The sequence below is a fragment of the Cololabis saira genome, chromosome 15 (assembly GCF_033807715.1).
Source record: "Cololabis saira isolate AMF1-May2022 chromosome 15, fColSai1.1, whole genome shotgun sequence".
In the NCBI taxonomy this organism is placed as follows: Eukaryota; Metazoa; Chordata; class Actinopteri; order Beloniformes; family Belonidae; genus Cololabis; species Cololabis saira.
The window spans coordinates 31,090,964-31,109,779 of record NC_084601.1 but is presented as its reverse complement, the minus strand read 5'-3'; the positions used below and the strand labels follow the sequence as shown (position 1 = coordinate 31,109,779).

Below are 18,816 nucleotides of genomic sequence, written 5' to 3'. Positions count from 1 at the left end.
AATAAACTCAGTACCTGTGGTCCCAGAGCCTCCTGGACCTCGATCTGGTGCTTGGCGGCCTCCAGCCTCCGCTCCACGGCCTGCCGGCCCTCATCGAACTCCTTGAGGCGTCCGGCCAGCTCCTCCAGCTGGGAGGTCCGGCTGAGCAGCGTCTCGCTCAGCCCGTCCACCCGCCGGTTCAGCTGCGCCTTCTCGTCCCGGACCTCGTCCTCCCCGACGCAGCACTGCTCCAGCAGCTGGTCCGCCGCGGCGTTGAAGGCCTCCAGCAGCGGCTGCCGTCTCTCCAGGTCCAGCGCCAGAGCGCGGGCCCTCTGCAGGGCGTCGTCCAGGGCGGACGGGTCCAGGGACGGCTGGACCTGCCCGTCCTTCTCTTCGCACTCCGCCAGCCACGGCGCCAGCTCCGCCCTGTGCTGCTGGTATGCTTCCGCCTTGCTCAGGGTGCTCTTCAGCCGGGCCTCGCGCTGGGAGATCTGCTGGTTCAGCTCGTCCCAGTCCTGCCGCAGGGCGGCGAGGCGGGACTGGAGGGCCGACCGCTCCTCCGCCGGCAGCGTGGCGAGCAGCGACGCCCCCTCGGCCTGGATCAGCTCGTAGGAGCCTCGCTGGCTGGCCACGCCGCGCTGGAGCTCGTCCGTCTCCGCCAGCAGGGAGCGGATGGCCCCCGGTTGGCATGGCAACGGGACGGAGGAGGTCTTGCTGGGGTCCGCCTGCCGGTCCAGCCAGGAGCGCAGCTCCGCAAACATCTGCTGGAACTGCTGGGTGGAAGAAAGGGCGGCCTGGAGCTGGGAGAGGCCGTCAGCTGCAGGAGAGAACGCAGCGTTATAGATATTAAACAAACACTGATCATCAGTTACAAAAGGTTATTACTAGACTTGTAGTTCCAGACCACATTTTTGTGGTCTTGGTCTCGGGCTCGGATAATTGAGATGCCGTTGCACCAAGGTGAGTTGTTCCTCTTGTTTGTTAATGTACAGTTTTGTAAACTATTTGTATTTTCATTTAATTTAATGTTTTGGTGCATCTGCATGTTTGTCTGTATTTAATTACAGTTTTGTGTTTATAACGGCCTTGTTTGAATAAATATATGGATAATATTTGCATATCGTTGTGATTGATTAAGCATCACGTCCATTTCAGTGATGCTGATATACGGTGTAATCTGATTATTATAATGGTAAATAATGTAATTTCAATTTGATAATTGTATCTTTAATATTTAAAATTCAGCTTTCATCTCCAAATTAGGTCCAATTTAAATCAGTAACATTTACTATTCATTCCTTTTCTGAGGTGGAGGGGGGTGTTGGAGCTGGTTATTCTGGTAGATACTTTGGGACTAGTTAGTAGTCGTGCCAATCCTTAAAAGCACTGGAGTCAATCCTCCAATAGTGTAGAAATAGCAGTAGTGCAGTCACCACACATATCTGATCTCAGCTGATGGATGAAAACATTTATAGTGAGTTCAACATCATCATCCACTTCTCTGTGTTATTGTGCTGCAGTTGAATACAAGCTCATATGGAAACTAGCTGAACCAAGATGGAGCTGATGAGGAAATTACTAGGTTTGTTTCTGGCTTCGGTCTTGATACTCTCTGGTCTTGGTCTCGGTTTATGTGGTTTTGACTACAAGTCAAGTTATCATTGAGACGACCTGAAACCACGCACCTGCTCGCTCCTCCAAACTCTTCAGAGGTCCGCTGACGCTCTCCAGCCGCTTGCTCAGCTCCTCCTTCAGGTACGGCTCGGCCACGATGGCGCTCAGCTCCTGACAGAGCCGCTCCGCCTCGGCCAGCTCGGTGCGCCGCCGCTCCAGCTCTGACCGGACCTCTCCGGTCTCCTGGAGCCGCCGCCTCAGCGCCTCGGGCTGGGCGCTCAGCGCTGCCTGGCCGTCTAGCCTGTCGCTCAGGGCGGAGACGCTGGAGGAGAGCTCCTTGAGCAGCGCCTGCGGAGGAGGAGATCCCGTCATCTCACCGTCTAACCGCCCCACCGTTCCCACCCCCACTGCATCCGGGCCTCACCTGGTACCGTTCGCTGGTCCCTTGGGCCTGATCGATGTGGTCCGACCTCTGAGTCAGTCGGCCCGTCAGGTCCTCCCACTGCTGGGAGACGGAGCGCAGCTCCGCCTGGACCTCCTCCAGGTCTTTGGGGTCCTGGGCAGCATCGGTCTGGGAGAGGATCCCCTCCGCCGACTGGGTCAGCTGGTCGAACTGCGGCCGCCGCGTCTCAAACTCACGCAGCATGAACTACACAAGGGTTTGAAAAACATCAGACAAACTTCTGTCATCTCTGTCAGTGGAGGAAACGGAGAGATGAAGATGAAGCTGCAGAACATTTAAGGACATGAAAAGATCTGGTGGTCGTGAAACTACGTAAATACAACCTCAGATGAATTAAACTATGTCCACCCAGCGATGAAACACAAAGCTCCTTCAGCGCCAGTAACGTGAAATAGATGTTTTCTTTATGACGTTATCAGCTTCTCGCATCAACGCAGAGGAATTTTGCCGCCTTGTTTTCACTTTGTTGCTTCAGTTCATTCATTTATTCTCGTGCGGCTCTCACAAGGTCCCGCCGCAGCATTTCAGTCAGGCTGAGCTCTGAACTTTGGAGATATTCCTGAAGTTTGTGTTGTTGTTTTTTTGTTCTTTTAAAGCTAACTTGCCAACAAAAGCGATGCTGCCATGATATTTATTTTTTAATCTACACTTGACACTTTCATTGAGGTTTGTCGTTGATACTAACCTGATTTTTTTGGCATCTTTGTAGGTGCTGAATACTTTGAGTTTCCCTCAGGATTAATAACTTATCTATCTCTACATCCATCTATCTATCCATCCATATGTACATCTATCTATCTATCTATCTATCTATCTATCTATCTATCTATCTATCTATCTATCTATCTATCTATCTATCTATCTATCTCTCTATCCATCCATCTGTCCATCTATCATTGATGAAACGGCAACAGGATGACTTCTGACGTGTAATTCTTGTTTCTTGTTTTATGAACCGTTTCTCTGACGTGGATTTCCTGGACACTCCCTCCTAGAAACATCATCACTGGTCTTGATTGAGAAGGATGGATCTAAAGTTGTCCTAAAACATCTTTAAGGTCTTCCCAGACTGACTATTAGAGGTTATTGCTGATGTCTTTCCTTCCTCAGCACTGATTGAACGCTCCACAACAACAAATTGAGAAAAAGATCGGCTTTATAGATGTTTTCCCAGCTGTTAATGACCCGTTAACAAGAACATGCGATCTGCAGCCCCTGGTGGGTCGTTAGTGACTCCCACACCACTTTGGCAGTTTTTGTTGAATAAATAATGAGAGTAAAGCATCACGTCAGTTGCATTTAGCTGCTTTTGAGACCTGGTCGGTCTCATCTGGCGCGTAAAACCTCAGAAGTGTCTGTACCTGCACTTGTTGTTTCTGCGTGTTCAGCATGTTGGGGTCGATGCTCAGGGGTCCCAGCACGCTCATCATCAGCTCCTTCTCCCTCAGCCAGGGTCCCAGCTGACCGGCCGCCGAGGCGAAGCTGCCCAGCCGGTCGGCGCAGGTCTCCAGCTCCGTCTGCCGCTGGGCCGCCGTCTGATTGGCCGCTTGCCAGCGCGAGTCTGAAGGAAAAAAAACAACAAAAAAACAGATTACCTGCATGTTACCGGAGGGAAAACCTGTTTTGGTTTATTATTATTATTTTCTGCAGCATCACGATGGAGAAAACATCTCCTTTCATGTCAAAATCAACTGCAGACTTTGCTCCTGCAGCCTCTCTGAGTCATGTTCTGGGCATCCAGCAGCGTGCATGTGTGTGCACTCAAATGGCTAAGAAAAGACATTGTGAAATATGAAACATAAAGCCTCCTTCTTGGACTCCACCTTGCATATTTGTGCTTCGCTCTGGTAAAAATATCAAGCGTGAGTGTTGAACAAACAGCTCTGACAGGAATCCTTCCCACTCGCTCCCTGGATGCTGCTCATCCTGCTAAACATTCTCCCCCTCGCGTCTCATCCTCCAGGTTTATGCCTCCATAAAGACATTTTCCAGCAATTCTTCACTATTTTTAGTTGTTCCTCTCAAGACCTCTGATTTATCAACACGGATGTGACAGAACACGAGTCCTCTAAAACGTTTGCCCTGCAGCTCGTACCTATCCCCTGCAGCTCGTACCTATCCCCAGCAGCTCGTACCTATCTCCTGCAGCTCGTACCTATCCCCTGCAGCTCGTACCTATCCCCTGCAGCTCGTACCTATCCCCTGCAGCTCGTACCTATCTCCTGCAGCTCGTACCTATCCCCTGCAGCTCGTACCTATCTCCTGCAGCTCGTACCTATCCCCTGCAGCTCGTACCTATCTCCTGCAGCTCGTACCTATCTCCTGCAGCTCGTACCTATCTCCTGCAGCTCGTACCTATCCCCTGCAGCTCGTACCTATCCCTTCCAGCTCGTACCTATCTCCTGCAGCTCGTACCTATCCCCTGCAGCTCGTACCTATCTCCTGCAGCTCGTACCTATCTCCTGCAGCTCGTACCTATCTCCTGCAGCTCGTACCTATCCCCTGCAGCTCGTACTTATCCCCTGCAGCTCGTACTTATCCCCTGCAGCTCGTACCTATCCCCTGCAGCTCGTACCTATCTCCTGCAGCTCGTACCTATCTCCTGCAGCTCGTACCTATCCCCTGCAGCTCGTACCTATCTCCTGCAGCTCGTACCTATCCCCTGCAGCTCGTACCTATCTCCTGCAGCTGCTGCCTCCACGTCTCGGCCTCGGGAGAGTCTGGGTTCTCAGCGATCAGCTTCCTCAGCGTGCTCTTCACCTCATCCACCGTCCCAGAATGCTCAGCGAGCTCCGACAGCAGCGCCTGCAGGGGAGAGGAAGACGGGGCTTAACTTCTCGGAGTTAAAACCATAGTAAAGCACTTAATATCAGAATATATGTGCATGTGACCTTGTTCTCCTGGGCCTGGGCCCGCACCACCTCCGGCTTGGAGGGGGAGGCCGTCTGGCCCTCCTTCAGGCTGCGCTCCCGGTCGCTCAGCCAGCTCTTCAGCTCCTCGGTGCCTCGCCGGACGTTCTGCCTCATCTGCAGCGAAGACTCCTGGAGGCTCAGGCGCTGCTTCAACTCGCCGCCCACGGCCTCGTAGCGCGCGTTGACGTCGGACACCGCCACCTGCAGCTCCGTCAGGTCTGAGGGGACGGAAACATCAGCCAAGTCAAACTGATGCTCAATAGATCTTTTACTAGCTGATGCAGATATGGGGAGAACAAAACACTTGAGTCTGATAAGTCTGAAAGCTGGTGTAAAATACTGCTTTTAACGGTTTGTACGACAACTGAAGCGTCACGTGGTCCAGATACGAGGGTTATATGAGGAGGGAGAGCTCACCTTTGCATGTGTGAATGCCGTTGACGCTGCCGGGACCTGTGGAGCCGTTGATGTGAGGGGCACCTGGGAAAACAGAGCGACCCGCTGAACATGTTCATCTAAAGTCTCCCTGAAAATAACATTTTACAACCTTGGAAGAAAAAAAAAGCAGCTGGATAAAAGTTGGAAACTGACTTATCTATACATCTATGTATCTATCTATTATTGATGAAACGGAGGCAGGATGACTTCGGCAAACATACTCCGTCACAAAACTTGGACGAGCTAACCGAACTTATCTATCTATCTATCTATCTATCTATCTATCTATCTATCTATCTATCTATACATCTATCTATCCATATAAGACAAGAAAAAAACGCTAGATAAAAGTTGGAAACTGATTTCAGCGAGAAAAAATAAAGAAATGTAGTAAATGCAATAATAGACGCCATAAAAACATAACTGGGAGCAGAAGTGGACGTTTTCTTGTCTGATTGACGACTTGTGTTTGTTCCCTCCAGACAAAGAGCTCAGTGTTCAGATTTAACCGTGACGATACCGCCGCAGGAACATCTAATCATGAAGCCATGCGGCTGCTCTGGAAGTTATTTTAGATGGAGCTCATATTTATCGCATCATTTTGGGGTCTTTGTTTTTTTTAAATCATCTTTAAAAGTTTAATCTCCGGCATCTATAACTCCGCTGGATCTGAGAAATGTTGCCAAAATCTTTTTTTTTGTGCTTTTTATTGTTTTTTTTTGTTCTAATTTTTTTTTATCTCAGTTCAAATTTTTGTTTCTGTCCTCATATAATCTGTAAATCTCACCGGTTTTGATCTCAGGGGTGGTGATATCGATGAGGAGGGACTCCAGCTCGGACCCGGACTTGTTCAGCTCCTGAACCCTTGATCTCTGCGAGTCCCAGTCGTTCAACAAGTCCTGCAGCCAGAAACCACGTTACTGAATCACTGCAGACTCATTTACAATCATCGTTACGTCATCTCACACACACACACACACACACACACACACACACACACACACACACACACACACACACACACACACACCTGGAGCTGCTGCACTCTCCTCTGCAGGCCCTCGGTGTCCAGGTTGGCCTCCTTGGAGGGCAGCTGGTCCTGCACCGTCTGCAGCCAGCGGGCGAGGGAAGCCGAGAGGCCGCGAAACTGCAGGAGCCGCTGCTCGCAGGCCTGAATGGCAGCGAACCTGCAGAGTAATCAGAGTACAGCATGAGGACATGTGGAGGAGAAAGCACCCCAGACATGTTTATAGGAGCACCGACTCATGAAGACGCTTCTCCAAATAAACGGTTCTGGTGGGAAATGAAGAAGCAGCCGTCGGGTCACCTCTGTTGGTTGGTTTCACAAAAAACTGAACTCTAATCCCATAAATGTGAGCGAGACTGACGGCGTTTAGAGATTAAAACGATTAATGGGGCGATTATTTTATGGATTAGTCAACTAATCTAACGAGTAATTGGACGATTATTTTTCTGTTTGATTAATAAAAACCATAATGTATCAAATAAATATAAAAAATACTTAATGTAGTTTATTAAACACTGTTTTGCAAAGCAAAAAGAATATATGAAATAAAATTATACAAAATAAAAAGGCCAACCTGTTTACTTTGACAGTCCAACAAAAATATCTCCTGTACAATATTACAAAAGATTAAAAAACATTGCATACTGTCTAAATGTGTTTAAAAATAACATATTTGGATAAAACAGAACTGTTTTCACACTACATTACATATTATATTACATAAAAAAGTCTAATCACAAAAAGGTACTTTTCTATCGTTAATGGATCTTAAAAAAAAATAAAAAAATGTTTTCAGTAGGAATCATTTTCCAGTAGCATTTTAGCTTCTGCTAACCGTTAAAAAGTTTTTCAGGCCGGTAAACGGACGATGTGACGTTCGTTTTTGCAATTATTTTGCTTATTATAATTTGCAGTTATTATTGTCCACAAGAGACGAGGAGGGGGTGGGGGCTCCACTTTAGAAACTCCAGCATGGCTGGTGTGGTATCACCTCCAAAAGGCGTTTGGAACTAAATTTAGAAACTTTTAAATTTAATTAAAAAGAAAGTATTCACAGACTTTTGAAGACTTAATCAACGATATTTTGAAGTCGACACGTGGCTACAGGCCTACTACAGATGCTGATGATGTCATGTTCCGTCGGCATAGCAACCACTGCTTCACAGAGGCAGTGAACTGGACCTTTCTGCTCATCTACATCCACCTCTGCAATGTTTCGGTACTGAGAGCGCGGCCGGCGTCACCTTTCGTTGACGTTCTGCTCCAGTTTGGTGAACTCCTCTGTGACGCCTCTCACGTGGTCCGATAAGCTCTGGGTGTTGCTGAAAGCTCGAGACTGGCCGAGCTCGGCGCCGAGGCTGCAGAAGGACTTCAGCTGACCTGCTTCCTGCTCCAGCTCGGATCGGACCTCCTGAGAAGAGACGCGCAGACGTTACCCACCGGTGTCGCCGCAGGTGACGGGTTACTGTAAACGCGGCGGCCGGTCTCACCTCGACGGTCTGCCGGTAGTCATCCACGCTGCGGTCCGGCTGGCCCAGCGGCCTCAGAGCCTTGCGCCGGCTCTGGGTGAAGACCTGGAGGTCGGCGCCGAGCCGCTCGTAGTTCTCCAGTCGGGGTAGCAGACCCTTGAGCTCCGCCTCGCGCCCCGCCTGGCTGGCCTGCGCCGCGGCGTACTGCTGCGTCAGCTGGTCCAGGCTCCGCCGGAGGCCCGAGGCCGTGGAGGCGTCGGAGCTCTGCAGGAGTCTGGAGACAGAGTCGCGCGTCGCCTCCATGCTGCCCTGCCGGGAGAGCAGCTCCTGCCGCAGTTTCTGGAGGTGGTGGGGAGAGAAAGAGGGATGAAATCTGCAGCTTTGCCAAGAGAAACACCGCGACTCTCATAATGAAAATTATGACTAAATATCGTCGTCAACGAAGCTTTATCACCCGAGGAAAACGAGACGCAACAAAAATGCTGGTCATCTGACGATAACGATAATTAAAAATATAATACAATATCTTAGAGGAATAAAATAAAACTAAAATGTAGATTTACAAAATAAAAACTCTGCTAAAATGCGCCTTCATTTTCTTCCATCCATCCATCATCCTTTCTTCCATCCATCCATCCATCCTTTCTTCCATCCATCCTTTCTTCCATCCATCCATCCAACCAACCATCCAACCGAGATGAAGACTAAAATTTAATCAGTTTTTGTCGACTAAAAAAAGACTAAAATGCTCAGACTTTTAGTCGACTGAAACTTGACACGACTAAAAGGAGAATGAACGTGACTAAAACTAATAAAAACTAAAATGATAGCTCGACCCAAAGACTAGACTAAAAGTACAATTGAAACAGGCTGCCAGAAACAACAGTAGTTCTGCTCTCACCTGGTTTTGGGTCAGAGCCTCTTGGACTGCTTGTGCGGTCGGCTCCACCGGTCCCGGGTTCAGAACCAGCTGGTCCAGCCAGCTCAGCAGCCCCTGCAGGCCCTCCTGCACGCTCACCGACTGGGCCACGGCCGTCTGCAGCTGCTCGGCCCGCTCAGACACGGACGCTGAGAGGCTGCCGAACCTCTTCTCCAAACCGTCTAACAGAAGACAGAAAGATCAGAAAGGCAGTGGGAACCCGACCCGGATGAAACCACGTTGGACGTAAACCGACCTGCTGCACAGAGGATGTCCACGGCTTTGAGGGATGGGGACTCGTCGGCGCTGACCAGCTCCCGTCCTGCCCTCTTCACCTTCTCCAGCTGCACCGAGCGCTCCGCCAGTTCGTCCTGCAGCAGCTAGAGACACAGCACAGGTGAGGTGGGGAGGAGAACCGGGCCGGTCCACCTGGAACCTGCATCCTCCTAGACGACGCCTCACCTGCACTTGGCGTAGCGTGCTCTGCAGGTTCTGCGGGTCTGTCTCGCCGCCGGATTTGGCCACGCTTTGGTTTTGTTCCTGAGTGCTGAGCCAGGAGTGCAGGGAGACCACCTCGTCCTGGTACTGCTGGTACCGCTCCAGTAGGCCCGACAAACGGCCGCCCAGCTCCGTCGACTGCACACAAACAGCGTTTAAAGACACGGCTGATAGGCCTGTGTTGAAAAAAATCGATTTCCCAATTCTAAATGGATTCTCATATTAATTCCTAAAAATCGATTCATATGTCTAAAGATTGATTTTTTTTATTTATTTTTTTTTTGGGGGGGGATTTTTTTTAATTTTCTTTTATTTATTTATATTTTTTTTTTTCATCATTACATTACAACTTTTGGTTATTTTTTTGTTTATCCCCAAAAAAGGAATGTTTTGTTGGACACGAGAATAACTGGTGCCATGTTTTTGCCTTTAAATATGTTTAAAGGTATGAAAACATTAAAGTGTTAAGTTATAATTGCATAAATTGTCTATATTTCATTACTTTATATACTGTCTTGGGGTTACATTTGCAAAAAATGCTAAAAACCAAATGCTCAAAAATTAAAAACCAAAATAGACCGAAAATGGAACAAATAAAAACGGAATGTGGGAAAAAATAAAAGCGATTTCATCCGTCTCTGTTTGCTGCCCTGGATCTGTTTGGTAATTCTGATCCACATGATGTTTCTGAAAGCAGTTCTATCAGCATTCTGGGAGCTGATTGGTCCTTACAGCATCATTAGCTGCAATAATTGCTGTTGAATCTTAATATAATACTAGTAGTAATATTTTGCATAACTACAGTCATATAATTCATGCAACAGCTCAAAAAACTGTTTTAATAACACTAACCTAAATCAATATCGGAATCGAATCGGATCAAATCTTGATAATCGACTCTGAATCTTAAGAATCGGAATCAAATCGATTCGTGACATTTGAATCGATCCCCAGCCCTAACGGCCGAGAGAAAAGGACGTCCAGGTTCAAGTCCGGACTCCCTCACCTTGGTGTGCAGGGTGGTGTATCTGTGGTTGGCGTCCTGCAGCCTCTCAGAGACCAGCTGCTTGGTGCGGTCCAGAGCCGGATCAGAACCAGCAACCTGCTCCAGAGCGGCTTGGACGGAATCCAGAACCTTCTGACCAGAAATGGAGACGAAGCGCAGGTCGGCCTTGTGGCAGATGACGTCCTCGGCGAGCTGCGAAGACACGCGATTAATGGGAGATCTGTAGATTTAATCTACAGAGATGAAGGAAATGGGACGGCATCCCCGGCATGCGTGGGAAAAATGTGTAAGAACGCTTGTAAAACATGCGACACCAGGAGTTTCTCACGAGGCCTCAGATTAAAAACCGATTGTGTACAACTAATAAACACAAGGTTTCAAGTGGTTAATGAGAATGTATATAACCCCGGTTAAACTGCACCATGTGAATGCTAACACTCCAGATGTCTGGGAAGTGTTTGAATGAGAAAGTAATATTACTTCACTGCTTATGGGAATGTGTGAAGATCCAAAACTTCTGGAAGGATGTTATAAATTGTTTGTCAGAGATGTTTACCGGTAATGCTAAAGTACCTAAATGTCAAACTGTGTGTGCTTGGAATAAACCCAAAAAACTTACTACAAACATCGAAGCAATATACAGTTCTGGACTCTGGACTTCTTCAGACCAGGAGAGCTGTTGCTTTATGTTGGAAAAGTGTGGATACTCGGACATTGAGAATGTGGATAAGGATCTTTCTAACGGTATTGGACTGGAAAGACTAATGTACATTGCGAAGGGAAAACGGAAAAACTTTGTTGAACTCTGGCAACCATATATGAACATTATGACAGATGAAAGTGCAAGATTGACCTGAAAACAATTTGTTAATATTATGGAGAATATCATTTTTATTTTATTTTTTAATTGTATATTTCATTTATTTATTTTATTTTTCCTCCCAATTGGTTAATCCAATATAATTATTTATGTTTGTATTGAGAATGGTTAAAGTTAAATGTCTGTATGTGTCTGTGTAATGTATGCGTAATGTATGTTTGAATTTTTTTTTTTTTAAATGTATTTATTTTTTATTTATTTATTTTTGTTTTTATTTGATGTTTGAAAAAATCGACAATAAACATATTGTGGGAAAAAAAAAAAAAGGATTGTGTGAAGCCACTGACGGGAAGTGAAGGACTGATGGAGAGGAGGATAAGAGAAGAGGAGGGGGGGCACTTAAATGGCACATACTTTGAATCTGCACTTATCACTGAGCGATATTTCACAGCCCATTTACTTCAGTCCCAAACAGCCTGAACGTGGCTGATTTAAATCAGCCGGCTGGAAACTCTTCTCCCTTCCTGGTGGCTCCTCCTCTTATTCAAACGTTATCATGTACATGTGACAAACTGGTCACAATCTGATTTTATTTTTGCACACGTCAGGACTTTTTGCTTCCAGGACTCCACAGAAAGATGGATAATTAACGCTGTAATTAACATTAAAAAACGTTTTAGCAGTTGTCACCTTCCTGTGCTCCTCCAGCCGGTCCTTCAGCCCTTGAGCGTCGGTCTCTCCGTCCCCCAGGCAGCGCAGCTCCTGTTCACTCTGCTCCAGCCAGGAGCCCAGACCTCTGTGTTCCTGCAGGAACTTGCTGAGTTCCTCCTTCAGAGCCTCGGACTTCCTCAGGCGGTCCTGGAGACGACAGAGGAGGGGGTCAGAGGTCAGCGGCATTTCTTAGGAGGTGCTGGTGAGATATCTGAGTTCTGGCGGCACCTGGCAGCTCTGCAGCCGGTCCTGGTGCTGAACCTGCAGCTGGTTCAGGGCGGCCCGGAGCCGCCGCTTCTCCTCGGGAGGAACGGCGGAGTCCGGCTGGTCCAGGAGCGAGCGGGCCGACTGGTTTATCTGCAGGAGCTGGGCCTGCTGCGCCTGGAGCTGCTGGAGCTCCGCCTGCGGGGGAAACCAAAGGTTAGGGTGACCTCAGTGCAGCGTTGTGCATGAACGAGTTCAAATGAACGCGTTCATTTCTGTGAGAACGTTTAACTGAACGTAACATTTTGCAAATAAAGAAATTGAACTTGTTCAGATCTGCAGATAAACTGGAATTTGAACTGTTCAGATTATGTGAGTTTCAGCTTCACTGTTTAGGTCCAATTATTACGGAATATATTTCCCCAGCGAGCGGCGCACACATTTAAAATACTCAACGAGACGACGACTTCACACTACATTACCAACAATGCAGTGCACACTAGCATAACAACGGGCACCAGCTCCATGGCAACGGTGGCCCGAGGCCGGTGCAGTCTTTACATGACCAGTGAAGAGAGACACGTTGCAGACGCAGCGTGATGATGCCTCCGCTTATCATTATTTGTAAGAATTTTAGTTTACACATCGTCTCCCAGAGTCCGACGGTAAATATACAACATTTATGTGAAAATCATGTCCACCTGCGCTGAGAAAACAAGTCTGAACGTCTGCCTCGTCAACTTCACATTTGAAACGTCATGTGGATTTAAATCATCCGTCCAGTGTGAGAAAATATCTGCAAGTCCTTGACAATCAAAAACAGTCATCAGGAAAGACCAAGAAGACCCTCAACAGCCCCAAACAACCCCAGTCCCACTGCTGCACCTTCAGGGGTTTGATTTCCCAGCAACAGGTAACACATTGATAATGGACTACATTGTTGGAGATTTACAGCTTCTGAATAAAGTTGAAAAGCCACTAGGACAATACATGATTGTATACAGTGAACAGTTTTAGGATAGGGTGGCATTTTATTCGTACTTCTCACCTAAAAATATTGAACTGAACTGAATTTGAACTAGTTCAAAGTGAAAATGGTGAACTATGAACGTGAACTATTCGTTTTTAAACTATGTAAACTGAACTTTGAACTAATTCATGAGGTATGAACTTGCACAACACGCTTCAGTGACCTTGTGAGATATTTAAACTGCCGAAGTTGAGATCCGAACCTGCAACATCTCTGTGTGTGACATCACAGCGCCCTCTGGTGGTGAGAAGGGCGCGTCGACGGCCTCAGGAGCTGCTCCAGGTCTGCTGGTCAGCTGGTTCAGGAGAGAGTCCATCTGGGTCCGGGTCTCCTGGAGCTCCTCTTCGGCCTTCGCCTGCGGAGACGACGGCATCGGTGGAGGTTAGAGGTTAAAGGTTAGTGAGGGTCAGAATGATTCCGGGCGGCGAGGCTCGTACCCGCTGTGTGTTCTGCTGCACCGTCGTGCTGATGGTGGCGTCCAGCTCCGACAGCGACGTGTTGGCCGAGTCCGTCAGGGCATTGTACTGCTGCTTCAGTCCCGCCAGCGCCGCCTGGAGTTTCTCCTTCTCCTCCGGACTCAGACCGTCGCCTCGCTCCGCCAGGAAGTCCTCTGCCGAGCGCACGGCCTCAGCGACGCCCTCGGCTTTAGCCCGCAGGTCCTTCTGCACCTCCTGGAGGAGAGACCACGTGAAACCCATTAAAAACACATTTTATTTGGTGGCAAAATAAAAGTACAAAACATTTAAATGGAAAAATACTAATTTGTGGAAAAATAAAATGGATTTCAAACATGCTTGTCCTAATTAGTGTTGTGTTTGCCAGCCTGTTTCAATTTTAGTTTTAGTCTAGTCGTTGGGTCAAGCTATCATTTTAGTTTTTATTAGTTTTAGTCACGTTCATTCTCCTTTTAGTCGTGTCAAGTTTCAGTTGTCTGAGCATTTTAGTCTTATTTTAGTCAGAATTGTCCAGGACAATTTTAGTCTCGTTTTAGTCACAGATTGTATTTAGCCAAACTCCTTTTTCAATTCAAACAAGGTTATCTTATTATTATATTAGTGTTACCTTATAGGCTCAAGAATACATTCATTTCAGATACAGAAGACTCTAATTTGAGTTTACAACATATCTATTTTTCCACGTTTCTCCCCGTCTTTTTCAACGACACATTGGGTTTTCTTTTCCACGTCTATGTAGGAAAACGTATTCAAAGATGGTCTCTTCTTCTTCTCAGCTTTTTCGTTGCATCTCGTCTCATTTCCCTCAGGTGATAAAGGTTTGTTGACGACGATATTTAGTCATAATGTTACACCCAGCGCCGGATCTACCCGGGGGAATTCAGCTTTCACGGCTGTTTCATACCCTGAGTTGCTTCTGCTCCTCTTGCAGGACGCTCACGTCATCCGACTCGGCTCCTGGTCTCCGGCTCGCCAGCAAACCAGCGGCGCCGGCCAGCCACGCGTTGAGTCCTCCGAGCTTCTGGGAACACTCTGCTTTCTGCTGCTGGACCACCTGAGACCAGACGAGGGGAGGTGGAGGGAAACAAACCGTGAGGTCAGGAACCCAAACAGCCGTCTTCACATTTCCTGACTTTAAAGTCAAGTCGCACACGCTTTGCCAAGCTTTGAGCAGGTTGTGTCCAGAGTTCACATTTACACACAGACAGACACACAACCGGTCGAGCAGCAACACACAACAAACGAAGAGAAGTTTATTGGTTTGTTTGTTTTTTCTCCTGTGAGTGATTTTTTTAGGTGAGAAACGAGGAAAAACAGTGAAGCGCTGTCGCCAGTCAGCTCTCTGGCTGTTACCGCGGCGACGCAAGCGAGTTTTCTCTCCAGTGGCGATCTGGAACAGCAAAGCAAACAGGTTAATAAAACACAGTAACAGAGACGTGCAGAGAAGCGGGGGGGATGATGGGGGGTCAGACTGTGATGGAGGTTAGACGGTGACCAAGCTTTAGATACGACGGCTGCAGCGCCGGCTCCCTCATCCTCTTTTCCAAACCTCTCTCTCCCTCGCACTCCTCCTCTCTCTGTCCTCCTCCTCCTCCTTGGTCCTCTGGTCCCGTTCCCTCCGGAGCGACAGGGCGTCGGCCCAGGCCTGGGCCCGGCCCGACGCCCCGTGGAAGGACCTCTGCAGCTGCTGCAGCTGCCCCAGCAGCCGCCGGCTCTGCTCCGGCGCCAGGTCCTGCGCTCGCTCCGAGATGAACACCTGGATGTCCAACGCCACGCCGTTGACCTCGCCGGAACGGGCCGCCAGGGACGCCTGGACCTCCTGGGAGGGACGGAGATCGAAATACACGTCCAACATTATACAGTGGTGGAATAAATATGGGCTGAAGCATCTCTTTGTACCACAAACGGTTCAAACCTCCAACCTGATCATCTTAACCCGTTAACCTCCAGGGATTTTTGAGGTGAATTACATCTAAACAGGCCTATCCAAATTAAATCAAATATATCTCCAAAAATATAAGGACAATATGCATAATCTTGGTCTCATTAGATAATTAAAACCTCACAGCATACATTTCCAGTGTCAGAAAACGTGTGAATGTTCGCATGCCTGAGCAGATTGATATAAACCAAAGAAAAAAATTAAATTTTTATCCTCGTCTAATTTTTTTTTTAGTTTGCACCGTGGAAAACACCATGATAGCAATGGATATAATTATAAAGACACCACTGCCTGGATTCAGCAACTCCTTGACTACAACGGTACCAAGTTACATGAGAATAGCTTAAAGCACATAGATTTTATAAAGGTTTTAGTGTGGATAATACCAGGCGGACTCTATTTGGGCAGTTGGATACCTATACTGGGCCAAAATGTGCCAAATGTGTTTTTTACCCTTTTTGAAGGGAATATGGTTATAAAATACTTGATTTTATGGGGATGAGGATTTTGATTGTGAATGTTGGTCAAAGATGGTGTGGATAGACTGAAAATGACTTGGAAAGGGTAAGGAAATAAAATATACTGCTTTTGGTGAGAATATCTTTGAGATTTGCTGAGGTATTGTGAGATGAACAATCTGATGTGCTGGCTGGTGAATTTTGGCTTCCTGTTTGTTTTGAGATCGGCATGAAGTGGTAGGTCCAGTAAAGATTATCTTCTGTATCATCTGAAAGTGTAGTTTTTCTAGTTTCATATGATACCCACTACGTTGGGGTGGAGAAAATGGATCTTGGGTTAAAGAATCAATCAGCCTTCTCATCACTCCAGACTACTTGCCTTGCAGAGATTCAGCTGCTGCGCGAGCTGATCGTCTCCGTCCTCATTTCTTTCCATCCCGGCCCTCCCTCCATCCATCCGAGTCTCCTCCTCCGTCAGCCAGGACAGCAGCGTCTCCACTTGCTGTCCCAGAGACGTCTGCTCAGCCGTCACGGCGTCCTGAAGACACATCGGACCGGTCAGGCTCCTCAAACTCAGACATCTCTGTTAGTTAATCACATTAAATTCATTAGGTTCAGCTGCTGTTACCTTATACGAGTCTCTGTGGTCGCGCAGACTCTGCAGGATGCCCTCAGACAGCGCCACAGCGGTGTCGTAGCCGCGGGCCAGGCTCCGCCCATCCTTCTCCAGGGCCGTAAGGAGCTGAGGAGGAACTTCTTTGGGCCGGGGCTTCAGCAGCTCCTCGGCAGCCTGCACCTCCCTCCTGATCTCGGGCTCCAGGTCTCGCAGCTCCAGGTCCAGAGTCTGCCGGAGAGATCAGGGGAAGCCTCCATGACACCGGGGCGCTAACCCTTAGATCAGCTTTAAAGCTTTAAACTCAGAGACTTGTAGGTTTACAGACCACTTTTATGTGGTCTCGGTCTCTTAATGTCTCGGACTCGGATAATTGAGATGCCGTTGCCACCGAGGTGAATCTGGTATCAGCAGTTCTTCCTCTTGTTAATGTACAGTTTTGTAAACTATTTGTATTTTGCATCTGATTTAAAGGAGCTGTATGTAAGAGCAATAATAAAACGAGTCATAAAATGACCCCGATATGTCAACAGAGATTTAAAAATCATGTTAATTTCAAATACTTATGTCACTGACAACAGCACTCAAGCCAGGATATTCCACTTTAAAAAGAGGAGTTGCAGCCCTCAACTGATGTTTATGTTGTCATTTTTTGTTTTGGCCTGAAGCTCCACCCTCCACCTATCTCCCAATCACCAAATCAGTATTGTTTCTGAAGCTCCACCCTCCACCTATCTCCCAATCACCAAGTCAGTATTGTTTCTGAAGCTCCACCCTCCACCTATCTCCCAATCACCAAGTCAGTATTGTTCCGGCATCCGGGTTGCCAGCTCGGCTCTAATTATCGCAGCCATGGCAGCCTACGTTCCTGCTGCATTCTGCAGCCTACCTGGCAACCTCTGGTCGGGGGGAGGAGGGGGAGGGTACACGCCGCTCAACAATATTTTGAAAGTGACTGCAGTACCAGTTTTGGACATTTCTTACAGACGGCTCCTTTAATGTTTTGATGCATCTGCATGTGTGTCTGTCTGTATTTAATCACAGTTTTGTGTTTATAACAGTCTTGTTTGAATAAATATATGAATAATACTTGCATATCGTTGTGATTGATTAAGCATCAGATCCATTTCAGTGATGCTGATATACGGTGTAATCTGATACTATAATGGTAAATAATGTGTTAGAATAATTGAACATAAAGTAATGTCATATTTACTTCAATTGCCTTTACATATAAACTAAGCTTGTATGTACAACTCAAATTTGCATAGTTGCATAGAGGAGAAGTCAGATAGTGTGACTGCAGATGAAGTCATCAAAGAGCTGTGCAAAACATGAACTGCTCCCCCGGTTGAAGATGTACCATGCTGATCAGGTGTTGTGTAAATGTGAAGAATTGCAACAGTGTTTTGCGTCTCCCTTAGAGCTGCAACTCATATTGTAACTAGGAATCACCCTAAGGAAATAAAAAGAGGGGTCGACAGAGTGAGTTTCAGAGCTGTAGAGGTTACTGAACGCATCTCTGTCCGTTCTCCTTGCAAGTAAAATGTAACCTCTTGTCTTTCTCTCTTTTGTATTATGTTTTGGATATTCTTGGTTGTTTGAACCTGACATAATGCAATTTCAATCTTTAATATTTAAAATTCAGGTTTCATCTCCAAATTCAGTCCAATTTAAATCAGTAACATTTACTATTCATGACTTTTCTGAGGTGGAGGGGGGTGTTGGAGCTGGTTATTCTGGTAGATACTTTAGGACTAGGTAGTAGTCGTGTCAATCCTTAAAAGCACTGGAGTCAATCCTCCAATAGTGTAGAAATAGCCGTAGTGCAGTCGCCACACATATCTGATCTCAGCTGATGGATGAAAACATTTATAGTGAGTTCAACATCATCATCCACTTCTGTGTTATTGTGCTGTAGTTGAATACAAGCTCATATGGAAACTAGCTGAACCAGGATGGAGCTGATGTTCTACAATCACGCAGGATCAGGAAATAACTAGGATTGTTTTTGGTCTCGGTCTTGATCTGAACTAGTCTTGGTCCTGGTCTGGGTTTAGGTGGTCTGGACTACGAGTCTAGTACCTCACCTCAGTCTGGCGGATGACATCGTCCAGCGCGAGGAGGCTGCGGCCCACCGACTGCTGCTGCTGCTGCTTCAGTCGGACCTCGATGTGTCTCACCATGGAGACCAGAGCGACGACTCTCTGGTCGTGTTCCAGGTACTGCTGACGCATCAGCGACGGCTGCTGGAACAC

The 18,816-nt window shown here is 47.3% G+C and overlaps 1 protein-coding gene across 18 annotated transcripts in view; it reads right to left on the bottom strand.

Moving 5' to 3' along the window:
- macf1a (microtubule actin crosslinking factor 1a) overlaps positions 1 to 18,816 on the bottom strand; it is a 263,047-nt gene that overhangs the window by 73,641 nt on the left and 170,590 nt on the right. For 17 of the 18 annotated variants that reach the window (XM_061741356.1, XM_061741357.1, XM_061741358.1 and 14 more), the window contains 20 exons: positions 14,450 to 14,599; positions 13,528 to 13,761; positions 13,293 to 13,445; positions 12,085 to 12,258; positions 11,836 to 12,003; positions 10,326 to 10,517; positions 9,284 to 9,457; positions 9,078 to 9,201; positions 8,804 to 9,003; positions 7,924 to 8,241; positions 7,678 to 7,844; positions 6,437 to 6,593; positions 6,194 to 6,305; positions 5,386 to 5,448; positions 4,948 to 5,186; positions 4,732 to 4,861; positions 3,418 to 3,617; positions 2,018 to 2,242; positions 1,665 to 1,941; positions 15 to 796 (listed from right to left, as the gene is read on the bottom strand). In XM_061741356.1, coding sequence (XP_061597340.1) covers positions 15 to 796; positions 1,665 to 1,941; positions 2,018 to 2,242; positions 3,418 to 3,617; positions 4,732 to 4,861; positions 4,948 to 5,186; positions 5,386 to 5,448; positions 6,194 to 6,305; positions 6,437 to 6,593; positions 7,678 to 7,844; positions 7,924 to 8,241; positions 8,804 to 9,003; positions 9,078 to 9,201; positions 9,284 to 9,457; positions 10,326 to 10,517; positions 11,836 to 12,003; positions 12,085 to 12,258; positions 13,293 to 13,445; positions 13,528 to 13,761; positions 14,450 to 14,599 — 4,239 coding nt within the window. Of the gene's footprint in view, positions 1 to 14; positions 797 to 1,664; positions 1,942 to 2,017; positions 2,243 to 3,417; positions 3,618 to 4,731; positions 4,862 to 4,947; positions 5,187 to 5,385; positions 5,449 to 6,193; positions 6,306 to 6,436; positions 6,594 to 7,677; positions 7,845 to 7,923; positions 8,242 to 8,803; positions 9,004 to 9,077; positions 9,202 to 9,283; positions 9,458 to 10,325; positions 10,518 to 11,835; positions 12,004 to 12,084; positions 12,259 to 13,292; positions 13,446 to 13,527; positions 13,762 to 14,449; positions 14,600 to 15,094; positions 15,365 to 16,324; positions 16,484 to 16,573; positions 16,790 to 18,648; positions 18,805 to 18,816 lie in introns of all 18 variants that reach the window. The other variant, XM_061741362.1, reaches the window with a different exon arrangement.